Source organism: Elgaria multicarinata, chromosome 14 (assembly GCF_023053635.1).
Source record: "Elgaria multicarinata webbii isolate HBS135686 ecotype San Diego chromosome 14, rElgMul1.1.pri, whole genome shotgun sequence".
Lineage (NCBI taxonomy): Eukaryota > Metazoa > Chordata > Lepidosauria > Squamata > Anguidae > Elgaria > Elgaria multicarinata.
Genome location: NC_086184.1, coordinates 13713716 through 13736225, shown reverse-complemented (window position 1 = coordinate 13736225; position 22510 = coordinate 13713716). Strand labels below are relative to the sequence as shown.

The 22510-nt window shown below is 42.6% G+C and overlaps 1 protein-coding gene across 1 annotated transcript; it reads left to right on the top strand.

Moving 5' to 3' along the window:
• Window positions 1-8862: 8862 nt before the first annotated feature.
• On the top strand, window positions 8863-20429 carry LOC134408911 (sigma non-opioid intracellular receptor 1-like). Its single transcript, XM_063141424.1, is given in 6 exon segments — window positions 8863-8950; window positions 9138-9217; window positions 9220-9523; window positions 17139-17269; window positions 19699-19719; window positions 20412-20429. Coding segments are annotated over 6 exon segments (642 nt in total).
• Window positions 20430-22510: the final 2081 nt, after the last annotated feature.

Genomic DNA, 22510 nt, shown 5'->3' with positions numbered 1-22510 from the left:
TTGCTCTTATAGGTCATAGAAGCAGCAATCTTGACAGGACCTTTCAAAGGTGAAGATGTCCTCATTCCTCACATTCCTATGATTCCAACAGATATGCCATTTCAATTTAAGAGATTGCAATTCCCAATTTGATTGGCGTTTGCAATCACCATCAACAAAGCTCAGGGCCAATCTTTAGAATTGTGCGGTTTAGATCTAGACACAGATTGCTTCTCACATGGACAATTATATGTTGCGTATTCTAGAGTCGGCAAAACAGACAATCTCTATATCTACTCAGACAATGGAACAACTAAAAATATTGTATATCCACAAGCATTGTGAAATTAAACATATTAGAAACATCCGCTTTGTCTTTTCTTTCTTTTCAATTTAACCGGACTGAGCCACAGCAACTCGTGGCAGGGTACAGCTAATATATATATATATATATATATATATATATATATATATATATATATTCAAAATACAGCATTCTAGAAACTGTAAATTTTGCATACACTTCAACAAACCCAGACCAAATAACCATATGTCCATTTTCAAGTGTTGCTAATATAATAACACCTGTTCAAATCTTGATAGCAGTGCAAGATCCTCAGTCCATTGCCTTACAGGAGATGATCCTGCCCATGTTGTAATAGCAGCCTTTTAGCTGTCAAAAGAGCATGGGGTTTATGGGAGTTGAAGTCTAGAACATACGGACCTCGACTTTCTAACCACCCCTGCTCCAGATCTCACTTTGCCCAGACAGAAGGAAAGGTGGACAAGCCAATTGCTTCCACCCAATTGATGATGATGATTTTAATAAACCTGGCAACTGGCTCTTCGACATTTAAATGTTGTGTTGTTGTTTTCAGATTTCAAGGGAGTGCTTTCTGGGCTTCTTTTCATATTGGTGGAGCCCAAGCAGATAGAGTTACCTGGAAGCAGGAAGCAAGAGGGGATAGGGGCAGCAGCAGTGCTCAGATCAGGCTTTGTGGGAAATTAAAATGGCATTTGTCTGGCACAGAACAGAAAGGCTCAGGGCTGGTGTTGTGAGTGGGCCTTATATAGCTCAGGCCCAGTTTATCTGAAAGACCGTCTTCTCCCTTATGAGCCTGCCCGTGCTTTCAGATCTTCTGGGGAAGCCCTTCTTTCAGTCCCACCATCTTCACAGGCTCACCTGGTAGGAACATGGGAGAGGGCCTTCTCGGTGGCTGCTCCAGTGCTCTGGAATGCTCTTCCCGGGGAAGCTAGGCTGGCTCCCTCCTTGATGGGCTTTCAGAAGCAGGCAAAAACTCCTTTGTTCCGGCAGGCTTTTGGCAAATAATCTGGGCCTCCATCTATGCTGAGGACTTTTAAAATGGTCATGTATTTTAAACGTTTAATGTTTCAATATTGTAATATATTGAATAGATTTTTAACTTCTGTATATTTCTTTTCATAGGTTTTAAAATGTATTTGTTTTAAATTTTGTAAGGCCGCCTTGAGGGCCAGTATTGGCCAAAAGGCAGGATACAAATATGACAATAACAACAACAACAACAATAACAATGCAGTCCTTTGGGGACACAGCAACTGCCTCAGTGTGCCACATACCGATAATAGGCGTGAGTAAATGTAAACCGAGAGATGAGATTTACAAAGGCAACGCTAACTAAACAATTTCCTTCCTTTCCTTGACTGAGAACACAAATACTGTGAAGACACTATAGGAAACTCAGAGCAAACACCATTGTATGATGAAAGAAGGCTTGGGGCATTTTCCCCAGCAGGGTCTTCTATAACCTGAGGGGGCTGAAAAAACCTGTAATTTTAAGGGAAGCTGCAATAACATTTCTCCTAAACTCAGTAGCACCATGAAGTGGGTTTGATCGCAGAAAACACTTTTCAAATAAACTTTTACTGAACAAAGCACCCAAGAGTGAGCAAAGGCTGCATTATTAACCAGGCCCAGTTTGATTGTGATAATTCCACCCCCGTCCACCTCAGTAAGCTATTTCTCTACCCCCAAAAATAATAATAGAAAAAGATCAACACACTGCTGTTTACTAATTCAAAGTTAGGTAGAAAAACCACTCAGCCAAATCTTGGTGAATATATTGTAAAGCCTCTTCCAATTAATAACCTTCTTTCCAATTAATATTTGGAGCTACAGCTGGTAAAGGTAATTTTTTTTCCCTCCCCTAGCAACGTACTGGATAAATCTGTTTTATTTTTAAATTCTGACTTGATTAAAAAGGAAAATAGCTCAGAATAGGGGAAAAAATAAATTAAACGGGATGGGGGAACGGAGTGGGAAAGCCACATAATTAACACAAGAAGATGGCAGAGATTAGTTGAAAGGCCCGAAGCTTTGTATGTAACTAATTACGCTCTCAGCAAAATAATGTTTTCAGACAGTGACATAATAAAGCTACCAAACTACTGTGTATAATTTCCCAAGGCACACTGCATGCATGAATTAGGCAGTCAGTCAAAGAGAACAGTAATCAAATCTGAAATATTCCTTTAATAAAATGTGTTTGCCAGATCAATTTTTTTGAAAAAGAAAATAGAAAATTGAGCGACGAAACATTGCTCTTGTACCACACTCACATGATACCGATGTCATAAATATTGCTTAACTAACAATGCAATCCTAGGTGCATCTAAGCGGAAGTAAAATGCAGGGTGGGTGGGGGAGCAGTTGATGCATCTCCCACTCTTCATTGGATACATGTCAGCATTCAGAGGCATTCAGATCCAATAGGATTGCTCCTTAAGATCCATTAGCTTTACAGAAGACCTGTTCCTGATGGAGATGAAAACTGCTAGAACAGGTTCATTGATTTTTGCACTTTCCTTAGAGGCGTGGCTATGGAGACGGTAATGATGAGTGCTTGCGTTTCAGAAGTTACCACTACACCACTGCTTAACAGCAAAGGTGCAGCAAAGATAGAAGAAATTACACTACACGATCTTAACAATAAACACACGTGCACAGGGTTGTCAAGAAAGACAGGGACCAGAGCTGTACCAGGATTTTATTCCCATTCACAAATCATGCCAACATGTCCCATTTACAACTCTGAATGCAAAGGTGGGCAGGAGCATGCATTCCTTGCATTCCTGCTTGAAAGTGCCCACTTCTGAAAAAGAACTTGCGCAAGTCTGCACTTCCAAAAATTCGCATGTTCAGGCTTTAGCCTATGGGAGGGGAAGTCTGGCTTTGGGATGCGTATTTGGAAATGTGCACATATTGCTGTTTAGAAAAAAAAAAGAAAAAAAAGATGATCATGTTCGGGAGCGAGAGCGAGGTGAGAGGATCATCGAGGTAGAAAATAGAGAATGTCAATGAGCTCAAACATTGCTCATTTCCCCATCTCTAACAGGAAGCAAGATCATGGTGTCCACAGTATTTTGCTACTTCTCCAGAGCAACCAAAGCAGGTTTCAGATTTAACATTTTCAAGATCCCAAGTAATTGTCTTTGGAATCATAACTGCGGGGAAGTTGCACATTCTACTGGCCTGTGATGGACACACTTTGCTTCAGGCATGCATCATAATTGACAATTCCTCTTGGATATACATTCTTCTTTTAGCTAGTTTGAAATAACACTTCTCTCTCTCTCTCTCTCTCTCTCTCTCTCTCTCTCTCTCTCTCTCTCTCTCTCACACACACACACACACACACACACACACACACACACACACACACACAGAGTATTAAGGGGGAAAAGTCACCTACAGTTGATTTTCCCCCCACACCTCTACAGAAAAAAAAAGAGAATGATTTACTTTCACAGATCTTGCCAAGGACTTTTTTTTGGGGGGGGGGATTTAACATTACCCCCCTCAAAGAACAAAAAGAAATTCTCCATCCAAGAACTTTGGATTGGCTGATACAGCAAAATGATCTTATATACAGACACTGTAGTGCAAGGCTTATTACTCAAGATCTACTGGACCAATTTTGCTCATTTTTGTTTTAAACTGAAGCTTAAGCAGTGTAGATGTGCTGAGGATTTCGAAAGTTCAATAATGTTCAAAGCTTGAGCTTTAATAGAGACTATTTATGGAAGAATGCTCCAGCAAGTACTTCCTGCAGGATACTATCCAAGGTCCTGATGTGAACAGAGAGTGAGTGATGTGCTGAAGTCTGCTTCCATTGGGCCTCACACCTAGTCTGCATCCCCCTGATGTGGTTGGATACAGCTCCAGCTGAGACCCCCACTTCCTCAAACTGCCATTACTGAGGCCACAAGAGGGAGAGGAAGCAACAGGCAAGCCTACCCGCTTTGTGCTTAGAAAAATAATCATCTTATTTGACTCCTTCTTGAAGGGTGTCTTGCCTTTTCGCTTGTCTTCAGGTGACCAGTAAAGCGGCTGAGTCCCCTCCCCTCCACTGGGGGTGGCATTTAGGGTCACTGAGAATTGATCTTTGTTTTAGGTCCTTTTGCTGACAATTGATGCTACTGCCATGAACCTTTTTGTCACTGTGATCCATTTCCCTCCTGATGCTGGGATGATTTTCTTTTTTCTGCATGGTGTTGTTTTTGTATTTGAACTTGTCTTATATGTTTTAGTCCATTGTTAAACCTCCTTGGAATGAGGTGTGTGTGTGTGTGTGGAGAGAGAGAGAGAGAGAGAGAAAGAGAGAGGAGGGGAGGCCTAATATATACCTGCCATTTATCCTGGGGTGGTCATGAGGTCATCCCTGCACATCCAAATGACACACAGCTGATCCCAGGGTGAACCGTGGATGAGCACTCAATTCTCCCAGGATAGCTGGGACTGCTTTCCCTCCATTTTTTTCAGGCATTTCGGGACCATCCCGAGTTCTGTGGGTGGTGTGGCTCTCCCTCCCGGGGTCCTCCCTCTTCCCCACGAGTAGCAGGGCTTAGGAAATGGGCACGAAGGTGTGCAGGTGGAGTCCATGGGCATTTTTGCCATCTTTGGGATGGCACATGGGGTCTTCCAGTGCTGAGTTTGTTGGATTTAAAAAAAATATATCAAAAGAATCTCACCTTCATGCAGGATCATGCCCCACACAATTGCGCAATCGCACAAATGTCTCCTATTTTTTAAAAAAATGTCTCCCCTGACCGTCCCTCTTTACTTCTGCCATGTGGCCCCCGATGGAGGATCCTGGAAGTGGAAAACTCCATGATCATCCCTCCTCACTCCCCAAAGGGCTGCATGTGTAAATGAGCCCAGAGAGAGAGAAAACAAAGAGATAATAAAATAAATGGGACGTGAGGGCCAGATTTGTGGCATTTGTTAAGAAGACATTTAGAAGAATGCCTGATTCTCATCCATAGTTTTCCCTCTCCCCAAAGCCTCCAGTCCCTAATTTAACTGTCCTGCAAAGCATAAACAACCTTGATCATTGCAAAAGGCAACCAAAGAAAGCTTTTCAAATCTCTTTCGGCTGCATGTTACTTCTGAAATCTGTCACTTGCTATAGATTCTCTCCATTATTAATTCAGCACCATTTACATCTCACCTGTAAATTCAATAAGATGTCAACGGCTTTCCTTTCCTTTTTTTTTTTTTTAAAAAAAACCCTTTTTGCTGAAGTAACGCAGCGATACTCCAGTAACTTTTGGCAGGAGAGCAAACCGTGAGTGCTTTTGAAATAACAGTTTTAGTCTGTGGGTGAAACTTTTAAAACATCACCACCACCACCAAAAACACAATACGGAAACAAATCATTCACTGCCAAGTATCATTATCATCTAAAAGATATTGGGCTGGGTTCAGACTAAGTCATGCTTAGAGTGGACTCATTGACATCAACTGGAATTGTTAACTTAAGTCCCATTGATTTCAATAGACCCACTCTAAGTATGACCATGGAACTAATTCATTGGCTCTATCTGTATACAGCTAAAATGTTGCATATATTACACAACAGAAAAAAACTGGTTAACTGAGTTTCTCCATGGAATAATAAAATGAGTAAATACCAATTTTCTCCTGTTCAATTTAGAGATAGACAAATCTGTCCATTTTGGTTTCTCCAGCATTGAAATCTTTAAAAAAAATTAAAAATAAAAATAAAAATTCAATTTCTTTCCATTCCATTTACGAAGAAATGTATGTTGATAAGTTCTTATTTAAAAATGAAACAAACCTGGTGTCTCTTTTATCATAACTTTCCCTTCCTCCTACATTAGCCTGTACACATCTTGAAAGTATACAAAGAAATATGGCAGCTGGAAAGGGGATCAATGCCTGACTAAGGAAGTAGATTGGTCTGCACATCCCACTCCAATCTCTATTTTATTTTATTACATTGGTCTAAGACGGATCCTCAATCTCTTTGAGTCAGTGGGCACACTTGGAATTTTGATAGAGTATCATGATCACTCTCACAAAATGGCTTCTTTGGTAAGCAAAGCCGATCACAAAAACACTCATTTCCTAGAAGGCAAACTGGTGAGACTAAAAGAACAGTGACTTCCCCAAGAACCTTACTTCAAGGAAGCAGTGGGGTCTCAGCTCCAAAAGACAAAACTGCTCATTGGAATCCAAATAAAATTGATACTGGAAGGTAGCAATTCACTTTGTAGCATGTCAGCCCCCCACCCCAGTTAGAAAATAATAATACTTCTTAGTATCTTAAGAAATTAAATCAAATCAGGAGGAGAAGGGTGCCCAGGGGGCACAAGCGAAGTATCATGGGCAGATTTGTTCCCATGGGCACCATGTTGGAGACCTCAGCATACGATCTAAGACATTGGCCATTTCTACACCTGCCTTTTTCCCTGGGATTGTCCCAGGATCATCCCTGCACATCCAAATGACACACAGGGGATCCCAGGAGCAGGCAGGGATGATCCCTCCATTTCCCTGGGATAATCCTCAGGTGCCGAAAGGCCAAGGGTCTTGAATCAGTGGCATGCCTGCTTTGACTTGAGTCAACCTACCCTTCATCCAGGGTCATTGAACATTCACCAGCAAGCTTTTAGGCTTATGAATTAAGCAGGAATCTTCCTCTACCCAAACACCAGTTCTCTTCAAAAGTTTGAAACTCGTGTAGCTTAAAGTCTTCACAAAGCATGGCAAGTGAACGCATAGGACTGAAATGTTTCTGTCATTCTGATGAATAGCATTTATCAGAGCGAGCATGCAGTGGGCTGCTTAGGAGATGGCGCAATTATTTTGTCATGCTCTTATGGCTGATAAATATGTCAATACGAAGACTTCATTGGGACGGTTATGAGTAATGATGGACACATTGAGGATGCTCTGTCGAGGCGCATTTGAATGTGATTTTGTTGTTGTTGTATTGGATTATTTTCTAGGTCACATTGTAAGATGTACAGAGGTTAAGAGACATTCATTTTAAATATGTAAGTCTGCTGTAACCATCAACATAGACCTGCATGAAACAATAATACATGGATTGCATCTTGCAGAGAATTGCACTGTTTTTAAGGGTGTGGTCAACTTCCTTAGTGTCTGTATATTTAAGCAGTTCATAATGCTGCTCATTACAGTCAAATACTAGCATCTATCTATCTATCTATCTATCTATCTATCTATCTATCTATCTATCTATCTCTATCTATCTCAACAATGTTAGGCTAGGGTTTGGAGGCTTCCACACTGAATGAGTAGCTATGCAGTTGGCTGGATTTTAACCATTCCAACCAATCCATATACATGCCAACCCAAAGCATTGAAAGAGAGATCATCTTGGTTGCTTTTCTCACCAACTCACATGGACACCTACAGGGCTGGCATGATGTGTAGGCATGGTCGGGCATCTGCCAAGGGCTCACACACCAGCAGGGGCCCACTGGTTGTTCACCTGCCTCTCATCTGGCTCAAACAATAGCGGTGATGAAAAGGAGGAGCAGCTCACTGGCTCTCTGCTTGTCAAGTGAGTGGTAGCCACGATGAGGAAGAGGATGAGAAGTGATGGTAGCAATGGTGGTGGGAAGGTGGAATAAAACCCCCACTGAGGGAAGGGACTCCACTGAGGGAAGGGACTCATTGAGGGAAGGGACTTCACTGAGGAAAGGGAACCATTGAGGGAAGGGACTCCTCTGAGGGAAGGGACCCATTGAGAGAAGGGAATCCACTGAGAGAAGGGACCCATTGAGGGAAGGGACTCCACTGGGTGAAGGGACTCATTGAGGGAAGGGACTGCACTGAGGGAAGGGACTGCACTGAGGGAAGGGACTGCACTGAGGGAAGGGACCCATTGAGGGAAGGGACTCCACTGAGGGAAGGGACCTATTGAGGGAAGGGACTCCACTGAGGGAAGGGACCCATTGAGGGAAGGGACACCACTGAGGGAAAGGACTCATTGAGGGGGTCTCGCTCAAGGGCCCCTCAAATCCTGGAGCTGGTATCACATACATCTTCCTTTCTTTTTCCTCTGTTGACTCTCCCCTATCTCCACATTCCCCCCGCCCTCACATGATTTTCAGTTTTAAACATCAGCATTTTTAATGCTGCAGTGCTACAAATATGGGATTTTTTTCCTGGAGCCAAACAGTAAAGAAAGGGTTTCCCCCCCCCCCTTTAAATGTACATAAAACATATACCAGAATAATTTTACAGTTCTATATAAAATGAGAGAGTGTCTTAATTAGAGTTCTGTATTAACACAGCAGTGATCATGTCAAGAATGGACATATAAACCTCAGCACATGATGGACCTATCCTGCTGCTGGCCACCTTTACAGGCACGAACTGGTTAGTCAAATCTGCCACCACATTCCATATCACGGCATAGAATTCTTACACATTTGCTGTGGTGATCTTTTTTTCACCCTCTTTCTCCAGCTATGCACAACAGTGACTTCAAGACAAGTTAATAAACCTAGAATAAATTCAAAATTGATGTTTTCTACCCTCCCTCCAAGGAACCTAATAATACTATAATGGGGTCACAGGGAACTGTGGACTATGAAGTAGCAGGACAGCAGCTGGAGCACAGGGGAGAAAAACTCATGACGAGACAGACCAAACGTGAGTTAGAGCTCATTATTAAAGCTTACTTGGTGGCAGTAATGCTGGTGAAGCATATATGTTGTTAAATACTCTTTGAGAAAAAAGGATGATTCCTACTCCTCCCAGTTTGGATCCAGGAAACTATACATTGAACTTGATCAACCATACATGGGGTCGTTGGGATGTGGTGGCTGCTGGGGCTGAGCTGGGCTGGGGCTGGCCGTGCGCGCGGGGCTGGCCGTGGCGGTGGCGGCGCTGCTGATCCAGGCGCTGCACAGCTGGGCCGCTCCCCGCGCCACTTTGAGTTCGACCCAGAGGAGATTGTGTGCCTTGGCAAGTACCACACCGGTCTGGACCACGAGCAGGCCTTTTCCAAGATCATTGTAGAACTGCTGAAGAAGCACCCAGGGCACATCCTACTCGATGAGGATTTGCAGTGGATATTTATCAATGCCGGAGGTTGGATGGGTTCCATGTGCCTGCTCCATGCTTCCTTCTCAGAGTACGTGCTGCTCTTTGGCACAGCCGTTGACACCAGGGGACATTCGGGCAGATACTGGGCTGATATCTATGACACCATACATGGGCAAGGTAATGGTCAGCGGAAGGCAATAGAGTCTGGCAGCTCCAATTCTGGTGGGATTTTAATTCTATTCTGGGTTTTAGTTAGAATCAGCTAGAACTTGAAGGAACTATGCAAGCTGCTTACACCTATCACCAAACTAGCTTCACCGCCTTGGATAGGTCCTTTAGAATTCTGTCTGGTTGTGATTGAAACCTAGAATGGAATTGCAGCCCCACCAAAATCAGAGCTGCCAGCCTCCACTGCCTGAAGGCACTTCTGTATGAAGCAGTGTATCTTGATCTTGAATAGACCTATGTTATGGGATGGAAATTTGATGGTGGCAAACCTCCAGGCACAAGAGCCATACCAGGGGAATTAAAAACAACACACAAAAACCATGGCAACTCTAATGCTATCCATCACGCAGCTGTTAAAGGCACTAGAGACCTTTCAGAAGAGGAGTTGGCAATTCCAGCATCCTCCTGTTCCACAGCTGAGGTCATTGATGGAGGACCTTCTGCAATGAGATTTAAAACACGAATATGCACCTACTAAAGCCATTGATACCATCCACGTCAATCAATTGACTCTAGAGATGGAGAAATCAGTGGTTTTTTGTGTGTGGCACTTTCATGTGAATGCATGCTGCTGTATTTCTCCATTCATGGGCACATTTAAAACAAAATAACAGACATTCCTCTCAAAATGGTATTTAAATATCTCAAGAGACATATTTTGAATGAGCATTTTCTCTCAGAGGACATCTGCTTGGATACATTTTGGATGCAATCCTATGAATGCTTACCGGGTGTAGAATCCAACGGTACTGCTACACAAAGTAGACAAATTGATGTGAGTGGGCCTACTCTAAGGAAGGCTACCATTGGATACTGCCCTGGAGACTAAGGCCTAATCTACATCAAGCAGGATATTGCACTATGAAAGCAGTATGAAAGTGGTAAATAAAAGGAAGGAGCCATACCAAGCAGGATATAGCAGTATGAAAACGGTATATGGTATGTGTCAATGGGCCCCAACAGTTGCCAGTGCACTTTAATACCTCTATAAAGCAGTAGTGTGGTTCTGCCTTTTATATAATGTGTTCTTACCACTTTCATAGTGGAATATCCTGCTTGGTGTAGATTAGGCCTAAGCACATTTGTCCTTACTTCTAAGTAGACATGCAGAAGATAATTGCCACGGGTCAAATCACAACATTTGGAGAAGTGCAAAATATGATGGCTAGCTAAGTTCTGATCCACACTGTTGAGTTGTGGATCACACTGTTTGGTACAAGAATGTGCAAAGATCGAATTCCTCAAGCATCCCTAATTACTTCATGAATCATTCAATTCATGTAAACCCGGCTCAGTAACAAGCACCTAGAGAACTCAGCATCGTGGGCGAGGATTTTATTTGAATGATATGACATGCAGTATATGATTGCTGCTCATAGTCAGACAGACAACCTAAGTCACAATTAAGGCCTGATGAAACTGTATCAATCTGCAAATGAACTCCAGTTCAGCAGTTTCATGTGCAATCCATGCTTAAACCTATATTTTTCTTTTTTGTTTTGCTTCCTCGGGGTCCGGAGTAGATTGCTTTGGGGTTTCACCTACTGTGTTGTCATTCCTAATGTCTGATGTTTATCTACTCATAGTTCTTCTTTTGGTTTCGTTTTTAATGCACTGGCTGTTAGAGAATCCTCCATTTGGAATCAGAAAACTGTAAAAGATCACAAGTCGATTCCCCCAGATGCTCAAGGAAGCATTTCCTGCTGAGTGTTTCCTAATACTAATTTCCATGTAGAATAAGAACATTTCAGGTATATACTGTGGAAGAAATCAAAATTTTGAGCCTAACCTGACTCCCTCCATCTTGTTCTCAGCTCTGGGACTGAGATACTTGTATCCTGTGTTCCCACCATTTATGCCAATATGTGAATTCTGTGTTCCTACCATTTCTACGAATATGTGCATCCTGTTTTCCCACAGTTTATGCCAATACATTCATCCTGTGTTTTCACTGTTTACACCAATATGTGCATCCTGTGTTCTCACCCTACCCATAGATAAGAAGCTGAATAATAATAATAATAATAATAATAATAATAATAATAATATATTTATTTATTTATTTATTACCCACCTCTCCCTCTGGATTGCAGTGTTTACGTATGCAGTATTTACGTCAATACGAATGCATGTACTCATGTATCAAATGTCAGTCTCACTTGGGGCTTGCTCGCTTGCAATAAAACTTTCCTTATTGGGACGGAGGCACTGTCTTGAGACTTCTTAACCCCCACTGAAAGATCCTAACAAAGGGGGGGGTATGGGGTTCTGAGTCCCCCCACAGTACACACAGTACGTGGGAGAAGATTCCCCCTACACATGCCCCATGTTGCTCCAGTAAATGAAGGTGCATGGATTGACAAGGGTTGACATTTACAAACAGGCTAGGCCAAATGGCATAGTTCCTGCACCTCATTAAAACCTCAATATTAGCATATGTTCTTCTGAATTGTCACCCCGTGTTAAGGACTGCGGGCAGTTACTTAGCAGTTTTAACAGCAAGAAAAGAAATCAGTTTTTCACGAATTGCTGTGAAATGTTCTACATGAAAGGACGACATGTCTAATATTACTGGGAGGATGAATGATTTGTCATGCAGAGATGTCCATTAGATCCCAGCCATTGCTAAGGATGCTTAGGGTAATAAATCATCGTTCTGCACTGAGTGAAGATCCAACACCTTTCTCCATTTGGTTGTTCAGTCATAATCATGATAAATGAAAAGCCCGGGACAGGTGGATTTTAATAGGCATACAAATGCATTCAGATTAATTTGATTATGTTTGCTGATTCTCTCCCCCTTCACTACCCCCGGCAACCTTCCACTCTTTGAACTGGAAAGTGGTGTGGGAAATGTGGAAATGTTAGATGCATGAACAACACTTCCAGTGCAAACCTCTGACCTCCACAGAGAACTGCCCATTTAAGAGGGCTTTGAAATGACAAAGGGAGGAAAATAAAGGCCAGTTGACACAGAAAGGGTTTGTTTTTGCGGTGGGGGGGGGGGAGAGGGCAAATGGTGATTATCACCTCAACTGCCTGCAGGATTCAAACTGTGAGCCTTCCAGATTTGTCTACCTAAATCTCCTTGTGCCTTTCACTGTTAAAAGGAAGGGTGTGATGATGATAATGATGATGATGATAGACTTTTAATCTTGGAGAGAGGAAGAAGATGGGGAAGAATTATCCTTCCACTTATACTAGCATGGCTCTCCCAGCCACCACCTGCCCCTCAAGGCAGACCTCCATCTAGGCTGGTTATAAAGACTTCTAGGTAGGGATGTCTGTCACTGGGAAATCCAATTCTTTATTGGCGTGAAAGAGCTTCACAAGTGTGTACGACTTGCTTTGCATCTATGAACTGAGCTGTGGGCTGTTCCCTGAACTCTGGGAATTTTTTCGCACATTTGTTTTGGAAGGCTGTGCAATCTGAGCAAATTTCTCAGCAATTTATACAAATTACAGACACAGTTTGCTCACAAATTTGTGCAAATTGCAGAACCTCTCCCCCTCTCCCCAAAATGCCCCAACTTCCTGGAAAATCTATGAACTGGCCTGACTCACTGCAGATCAGGTTGGGCGCTGGAGTCCAGGGGGATGAGCCTAGGAAAACTCATTGATCTACACCCTCCCAAATGGATTTCTCTGGTATTTCCTTGAGGCATGTCACTTTTTGTCTGCTATAGCCAGATTATACCATCACAACAAATCTATGAGGTAGGTTAGGCTGAGAGTGAATGACTGGCCCAAAGTCACCCAGTGAACTTCATGGCAGAGTGGAGACTAGAACTCAGGACTCCCTAGTCTTAGTCCAATACTCTAACCACTACACTACACTGGCTCTCTGCAATTCCTTCTACCAATCCAATACCACTTCCAAATCCATGGCCTCTTCCCTCAAAGATGGAGAGTTGACACTTCTTTGTTTCTGTTCCTCAACACCTCCAACCCTGCTTTCTTCCAGCTCCTGCTTGCCCTTCACATTCTGTTTAATCTACCATCTTTCCTTTAATGCCAGCCTCAATCTCTTTGTTTTGGGTTAAGGTGACCAGTTTCACTTTCCATTATGCATAATCAGTATAATTCCACATTTGCTCTCCTAGTCAATCCTGCTAAGCTAATTCAAACCCATGATCAATGTTCTAGTCTTGTGTTGTAGACCTCCTTTATCTTAACATTAACATTTGTAAATCAGGTGGTATGGCTTGCCCTTGAACTGCAGCATAAATCCCTGTTTTTCTTTTCTCCAATATGTCTCAACATTAATAGACATGAAATGCAGATGCCATTTTAAAGATGCATGTGTATTAATCCTCCTTATGCTAATGTTTCACCTTGTTTCTCCCTTCCCCCCTTTTTTCTTCTGAAAGCTTACCCTTGATGTAAACTTTACATGACAGTTTTGCTTAACATAATTTATACTGAGTCATTGACTCCTGGAGCTCACAGTGAGCTTTTGCAACCGCTTGGACTGACATGTGAAGATGGGCCCTGCATGAAAATCACCCTGTTTTTAATCTGGTGCTTCTTCAAAATGGTGAGTATGCACCTCGTGAAAATGTGGAAGCCATCCTCCCCATATTTTGCCCTCCTGAATGTTCCATTGAACATCTGCTGTTTGGGGTTTCCCCACTGACAAAAGGTGGGTGGGTGGGAAGGCACGAGGAACAGGGCCTTTTTGGTTGTGGTGAACCTGGTTCAGTCAGAACTAGCTGGAGATTCTGCTAGTTCTATCCAAGGTGCTAAGCCTATTATGGGGTTAGGGGGTCAAGATCCTTTAGAATTCTTGTTGGTTCTGACTGATACGCAGAATGGATTCACCGCCCCACTGAAATCTGAGCCAGCAGCCTCAACTGACTTAATGTTCTAACTAGACCAATGACCTGCTTAGTTTCAAGAAGTGTTCTGCATCATGCATCTTCAGATCATTGTCTGATACCTATCACATTGAATGACGCCCACAACATATGATGACTGCCCATCAGGGGTCTTGCTAAACCTCCCAGTTCTGCTTCCCATGATCACCCTGTTTTGTCCAAGACCACACTCATTTCTTATTTATTTTCAAAATTATCCTTGATATAATGCAGGTTCAATATACCCATATAAGCCAAGTGCAGAATTCCATTTGTCTAATAAAGCGAACGTCAGGCACTTCTTTCCAGAATCAACTGGTCAACCTCATGTTCTGTGCTCCTCAGATCAGGCAACATTCATAATCTTTGTTGTCAGACTGTGATTTTATGGCGCAGACAATTGTTTTGAGGAAATTCATCAGCCTGCACATTTTGTTGGTTATAATCCCAAGGCTTCTATGCTCACAGCGGGTCAAAGAAAATAACAACAATCAATTACTTTGATCATAATGGGACCTCGGACCACATCTGCATGAATGAGTTTTTTGGTTGCTGGGACAGCCATTAAGTCAGGATCCATGAAACAGGGCAAGGTAATGGATTAGTCACCAGGGCTTCAATTAATGGTTTTTGTGGCATATTGATGTCCATCAACTCAGATTCGCTTGTCAGAAATAGGCAGGCAGCAATAGCGCCTATTGCACTTAATTTACACAGCTTGTAAAATCCTGGAAGCAAGAATTGACAGAAACATCTGATTTTTTTTTAACTGCAGGACAGCATATAAATTATATCCAACTCTTCCTCTCCATCTCGACTTTGGCTGAAAGGGCAGACTAAATCTGCAGTGCTGAGTAAAAAATCAAGCTCAGAGTGATCATTACCCTAAATCATGTTTACTGCATTTTTTTTTTTTTGAGAGAGAGAACTAATCAGCTTTCTCTCTTATTTAGGCTAATGATGGCTAAATAATTTCATCCCACTACAATTACAGTGTACTTTGCTAAGAGCTAGGTTGAGGCAGTTATATGTGGGTGGTGGAGGTGGATAGGCACGGTATCACATGCAGAACATTGAATGACATCCCATTTCCAAACCTCAGATAAACTACTGAGGAAAATGCAACAAAAGAATGGAAGCTAAGGCAGCAGTCAGCAAGTCATCGCTACCTGATAGTAGGACAGTAAAATAATAGCAGGGAATTAAAAACGTGATGGTGATGTTGGCTAATCCTTTTTCTGGAACATGCATGTTGGGTTTGGAAGGAATGATGACTATAAATTAATTGAAAAATACTAGATGGTTAATATCTGCATTTTGTCACTTTATATCACAATTAACACCTGTTTGCTGTGCTAGGTTACTCTAACTTTCATATACAATGGGAGTAGGAAGGGAAATGAACATTCTTTAAATAAAGTTTTTAAAAATGCTCTCTCTTCTTGCAGTGTTGGGATAACTTCTTTGCTTTGAGTCTAAATTGACTCAGTAATAATTATGAGCTTTCTCAGTGAGCACTCAGGGGGGAAAGCAATGCACATCTATTTCTGAGCATTTTCTTCTGGCTTGCAATGGCACTTCATGTGGGTGCTGCGCACATGCGCTGAATCATGTTGTCCTCTGGGAAATGTAGTCCTCAGTACCAGTGAACTGGAAAGAAAGGGGCGGGAAAGCTTCTAATCGTTGCACTATCAATAATCTGGTACAGGTGAGTGAAATGCTTAAGAAGTCTGTAATATACTATGTACCAAAAACGATCTGTATACCTCAAATAAATCCTAACTATGTAATATTATATATACCCTCAAATAAAAACTTTTAAACTAAACCAAACCAAATGCATTTCGACCCAATTTGGGTCTTCTTCAGTGGTGTAATGGAATTTACATGGAAGGAGGGGCAGCAACCACTAAAAATGTTTGCAAGAAACAATTGCAAGATTTGTTCCAAATAGATGAATATTTTCCTGCCCCTATTGTATGCTTTGGTGGTCTAGTAATAAAGCTTCATGAGGAGCAATGAGATATGGATAGAAAGTACACAATAAATATTCAGGTTGTGTCATAACCCACAGCTATTGGACTTTTCAGTGGAGGAATATGATAAGGAAAAGGTACAGACTACATCCTTGGGATAGGACAGTGCCTTATTCATGGCACTGGCCAGAGGATACAGCTATGTTATCACTCTCTGGCTTAAACGATGGGTCTCTGGCAGGACCTCTATCTCCCTTGCCTTGCACAGGTCTCAGGCTCCAAAATCACATGGTGGCCCTTCAACCATCCAGTCAGCTCCTCCAGGAGGGGTGAAGCTGACCACACTACAGGTTTGGTTAGCATACTGTACATACAGTTTCCATTTGCTGCTGAGACAACATCCTCCTGTAGCCAGCAGGTTCCACTTGGAGCTCTCCAAGGTCCTACTTTCTTCCTACCTCGATCTGCAGTCCTCCATTGACAATGCAACCAGTTTCCCTACACAATGGGACAAGAACTGTGTGGTTGTAAGAAGCAGCTGCTTTGGTAACTTGCCATGCAACTTCACAGGAAAGAGAGTTCCAGTTAGAGTGATGGGTTTAATTATTAAAGACCTGTGCACATGCACTTACAAAGTAGCTAGCTCTGGATGCTTGGTCTGCTGAATGCTAATTGCCCATGTACAAAATTGTGCAATTTACATTCATGTGCACATAGTTTTTGTCTCTGCAGACTGCAGTCCCTGCCCCCGGCATAAGACACACCTCTGGGTCAGATCTTTGGATGTTTGTGCAATGACACTTGCAGAGGCAAAACCTGTGTTCAAGCAGCTGCACATCCTCTTTGACTGTGCCCTCACTGGAGTAGGGAGGTCCAGAGGGCAGGGTGAATGGAGTGCCCATTCTCCCCAGTCATTTTATGATACCCTGTTCATGTAATTTATGCATCACAGTGGTTACTCTGAGCCAAGAGAGAACTTATGAGAGGTTGAATGATTCTCTAAAATAGTGCACTTAGTATCCAAATGCCAACAGAATTGGAGCCAAATCAGGGCCACCAAAAAAGAAAGAAAGAAAGATGGAGGTAATAGCATGGTCAGGGGACCCCCAAAATAGCAGAAATATGGCCACAATCCAGCCGGAGATAAGCACATTTACATGATTTCAATGGATAAGCAGAAGATAATTTTTCATACTAAAATCTTTGAAGCTTTATTGTTCTTGCATCTGACTGAAGGGTTCCATCCAGAACTCTTTGCTGAATCTGCAAATGTCAAACATGACAACAGTGGTTAACTGCTGCCTTGTGATCAAATTTTGGATGGTGATTTCAGAAAGGTTTTAACCCCACCCCCTTCCTTTTCTTCCCCCTTCTTGGTAATTTACAACCTGCCTAACAAAACTGGCGAGTGTCTAATAAAAGTATAATTGAACTACTGAAACACAGTAAAATATGGCTTCTTGACAGCTGTTTAATATGGTAAACAACAAAGCATAGTGTACCGTGCGCAGTTGCATTAAGTATTGGCTTATTTATTATTTTCATAGATCACTACAAATTGTCCCACGGCAACTGGGATTCTAGTTAGCACTTTAAAATTGCCAAGTGCTAAGTAAAAGGAGTCCTTGATGGCTACCGGTGGAATATGGAGGGAAGGGATTTCAGCTGTAACTAATATGGAAGCCTGCCTGTGTAATGACAACTCATCTAGCCACCCTTTATGAAATATCAATATGATTGCTCAGTTGGTAGAGAGTGCCCAGTCTCCTTTCTCTCCCCCAAGTCCAATAAAAGGAAGCCTGCAATAAAAACCAATGATTTGCATTGTCTGATGCAAAGCAATAACTATGTCCAAAGCTAGAAAAGCTATCTTTATTACACAGCCTAGCCCTTCACCCTGGCTTGAAGCATTCATGGGATTGTGTATTTTAAGTTCAGCTGGTGATAAAGCATGAGCGATGAGCTAGCCGGTGTGGGAGGCTTGTGATGGAGTCATAAGAATGGTTCACGAAATGGATAAAATGGGAAGGGAAAGGCCTTCAGCTCTGTTCTTTCATTGGCTTTCATCAAACCCCTATTAATTCCTCCTTTAATTGTGCCTTGCATAAATGGCTGATACTTCTGCCTCTTCTGTTGGATGCTGGAATGGATCTTGGTTATGTTTTCCATTGCTTTGTTAATTGCTGAGGATCTGGAGGAACAGTGGACTCAGCAGAAACTTAAAGGTCAACTCTACACCTGTACATTAAGTGTCATAATTGAATAATTGTCTAACTGATTGTCTTCAATTAAGGGTTGCAAGGAGTTGCATCATTGTACAGGTTGTCTATAAAAGTAAATGTGTTTTCATGTTCACTCTACTTCCATGTCCCTTACCCAACTTGATGTGAGCTGTATTGACTGACCGTTTGTAAGTATTTGTATCTGTACTGCCATAACTAAATTATATATTTATTTGCCAGTAAAAGGTTTATTTTAACCTACATAAATCTCTGTCTTAATTAACGTCTTTGCTGACTTGGCTGAGAACCGCTGCAATCTCTGCTAGTCTCTGGAAGGCCCAGACAGAGACTTAACACAAAAGGTTATGTGCCAGAAACCCAGTCTGTGCCATAACTAATCAGCTTCTAAAGCCATAACTCAACATCTTCCACTAATAAGGCTATCCTATTGTCTGGATTGCCACTACCAGTTCTATGGTGACCTAGGCTTCAATCCTATACGCCAACTATGAGGAACATCCCCCACATCCATTACCATCTGTTGGAGACTGCATATAGCAGTGGGTGGAGCCAAAGTGATATGTGGGTGGGGCCAGAGCCAAAAGTGGACAGAGCCGCTCTTTCTCTCTTTCGCTGTGTGCCACCCAAGACCCTCTCTATTTAAAATTATTTATTTAACTTATTTATTAAACACATCATAGAATAAATGTATGCAGTTTCCCATTTAAAATATAATCTTACAAATGATATCAGAATAAATTCAACGATCTGAAACTAAAAAACCAGCCAATGCATCATAAAATGTAGGTGAAACCATATTGCAGGGCCTAAAATAGTGAACTGCAAGAATTCTAAAGTATTTTTTTAAAGACTTGAACTGATGTAAAATGCCTGGGGGAACAGGAAACTCTCAACCTGTCACTGAGAGTGTCCTGAGGACACCAGGCAAACTCTCCTTGGGAGAGCATTCCAGAGCTGTGAGGCAATCATGGGGTGACGGACCAGTTCCTGTTTCCACGTTCCTTCTCTGACACGCCCTTATCTCTCTTTTCCTTTTCCTCTGCATTCAGTGGGCTGCTGTGGAGAGACAGGTATGTTTGGAATCACATAGTGTGGCATGATATCATACGTCACCACATTATGTAGCTCCTCCCTGATTGATTGTTTTACATGGCCTCTCTGTGCGATGTTATGTTTACTTGCTATCACTGGTATGGAGGAGAGAAGATGATGGATGGACCCACAGAATGCTCCTCCTCCTCCTTATCCAGGTGCCAGAGCTGTGAGGATGATAACAATGGAAGAAGTGGTGAATGCACCAGATCATTCAAGGATTGAACCATACCACTCAGTGCATGTGCAGAAATGGCTTCGTTTAGATGCAAACAGTGCATGATCCAATTGCTGCAAGCAATTCTGAACTTAATAGTGAGTAAGCAACACATTGACTACTACAAAAGTGAGTGTTATGAATGGAAGAGTTCTGACCAATGAGCCAACCAATTACAAGATTTGCTGGCATCACTAGTTAATTCCTGTCTGGTCTAGCAGTCATTAGCTTATTAATAAGCACCCCTCCCATCAAGGCTATAACAATTTCAGTTCTCTGACAAACTAGAGAGAGGTCAGATGTGCATTATGCATGTTCATGTACTGTGGTGGTCTTTCCCCATCAAGCTCTGCTTTTATAACACCACTCTAAAAGTCTCTTTTATATAGCTCCCTGCTCTGAACATCAAACTCTTAGTGACATAAAGGCGGCCTTTTTTTCTTTCTTTTTTAGAAAACCCACCTGGCCTAAAAGGATTTATATGGGTGAGGTTGCCATCAAGGCTGAGATAATGGAAGTCTTTTGAATGGAAAATCCCACACACCTTGCAATGATCTCAGCACAGTCAACGTTCATATGCAGGCAGTGCATCAGTAAGTGAAAACAATATGGGGAAACAATATACATCCCCCCCTCTTTATAAACTTACTAGATAAGAAAAATGAAAGACACCAATTGGAGGAACTGAGCAGTCAAACTGAGCAGCCACACTCTCTGGACCAACTTCCACTTTGTTTTAGTTGAGCACCATCACAGGAGCTGGCCAAAGGTGGTATTGCAGCTACCACCCCACCAGAAGTCAGGTGACACAAGAAGCCAATAGGCTTCTGCCTGCTTCTTTAAGGCTGCTGATTCTTGGAGCATCTACATCTATATATCTTCTCCCATAACACTAGAATGTGGGGTTCATCCAATCATGAGAACATAAGAAGAGTTCTGCTGGATCAAACCGGGGATCTAACTGGTCCAGCATTCTGTTCCTGCAGGGACCAGCCAGCTGACTATGCAAAGCCAATGATTAGGTCACGAGTGCAATAGCTCCCTCTCAGTCATCTTCCTCAGCAACTGGAGCTCAGAAGCAAACTGCCTCAGGTACTGAAGGTAATATATAGCCACCAAGATGAGTAACCAACAATAGTCTTGTAAATAAATAAACCAATAAATATACTTTGTGATATATCCAGAAGTACATTCTTTCATCCATCCTGAATTGCCAGCACTTAGTTTCAATGGATGATCCTGAGTTTCTAGTATTATGAGAAAGGAAGCGGGGGGGGGGGGAGAGGGAAAGATATCTACCTGTCCAATTTCTCCATACCATACATAATTTTATACAACCTTATCATGTCCCCCACCCCTTGCCCTTCACTTTTCTATGCTAAGAATCTCCAAACATTGCAACCTTGGATGGGCATCGGAGGCACTGTGTTACAGTGGTTCTACTCCTACCTACAGGATCGTTTTCAGAGAGTAGCATTGGGTGACCACTCCTCGGCCCTTTGGCAATTGAGCTATGGAGTGCCGCAGGGCACCATCTTGTCCCCAGTGTTATTTAACATCTATATGGAACCGTTGGGAACAGTCATTAGGGGATCTGGAGCTAAATGCCATCAATATGCTGATGACATGCAGCTCTATCTCTCTGTGACAACTGAATCAGGTGAAGCTGTGCAGGTCCTGGACCAGTGCCTAGACTCAGTAATCAGCTGGATGAGGGCTAATAAACTGAGACTGAATTCTGGCAAGATGGAAGCCCTGTGGGTGAGTGGTTCCTGAGTCCAGGAGACAGGCTTATTGCCTGTTCTGGATGGGGTTGCACTGCCTCTGAAAGATCAGGTTAGTAGTTTGGATGTACTCTTAGACCCATCTCTGTCGCTGGAGGCTCTAGTGGCCACGGCGGCTCGGAGTGCCTTTTACCAGCTTCGGCTGGTTCGCCAACTATGGCCTCACCTGGACAGGGATAGCTTGGCCATGATAGTACAGGCATTGGTAACCTCATGATTGGGTTACTGCAATGTGCTCTATCTGGGGCTGCCCTTGAAGCTGTTATGGAAGCTGGAGTTAGTGTAGAATGCTGCAGCTCAGCTATTGTCTGGAGCTGCCCCTTTCCAGCATGTAACTCCTCTGCTGAGGGAACTGCATTGGCTGCCTATTTGCTATCGGGCCTGGTTTAAGGTTCTTGTACTTGTGTACAAAGCCCTAAACAACTTGGGACCAGGATACCTGAGAGAGCGCCTTCTCCCCTACCAACCTGCCCAGTCACTGAGGTCATCTGAGGGTCTGCTCCTGGTGGTTCCGCATAGATCCATCCTCCGATTGGAATCCACCAGGAGAAGAGCCTTCAGCATGGTGGCTCCCCTTCTGTGGAATTCCCTGCCTCTGGAGGTCAGGCAGGCACCAACTTTGTACTCCTCCTGAAAACATAATTATTCCAGGAAGCCTTTCCTTAATGACCAACCATGATTCACTGTATTTGCTTCTTTAAAAATCTGTTTTGTTTTATTCTGTTTTTATTTTCATTTTATCTTGTATACTGCTTGGAAATTTTCAAT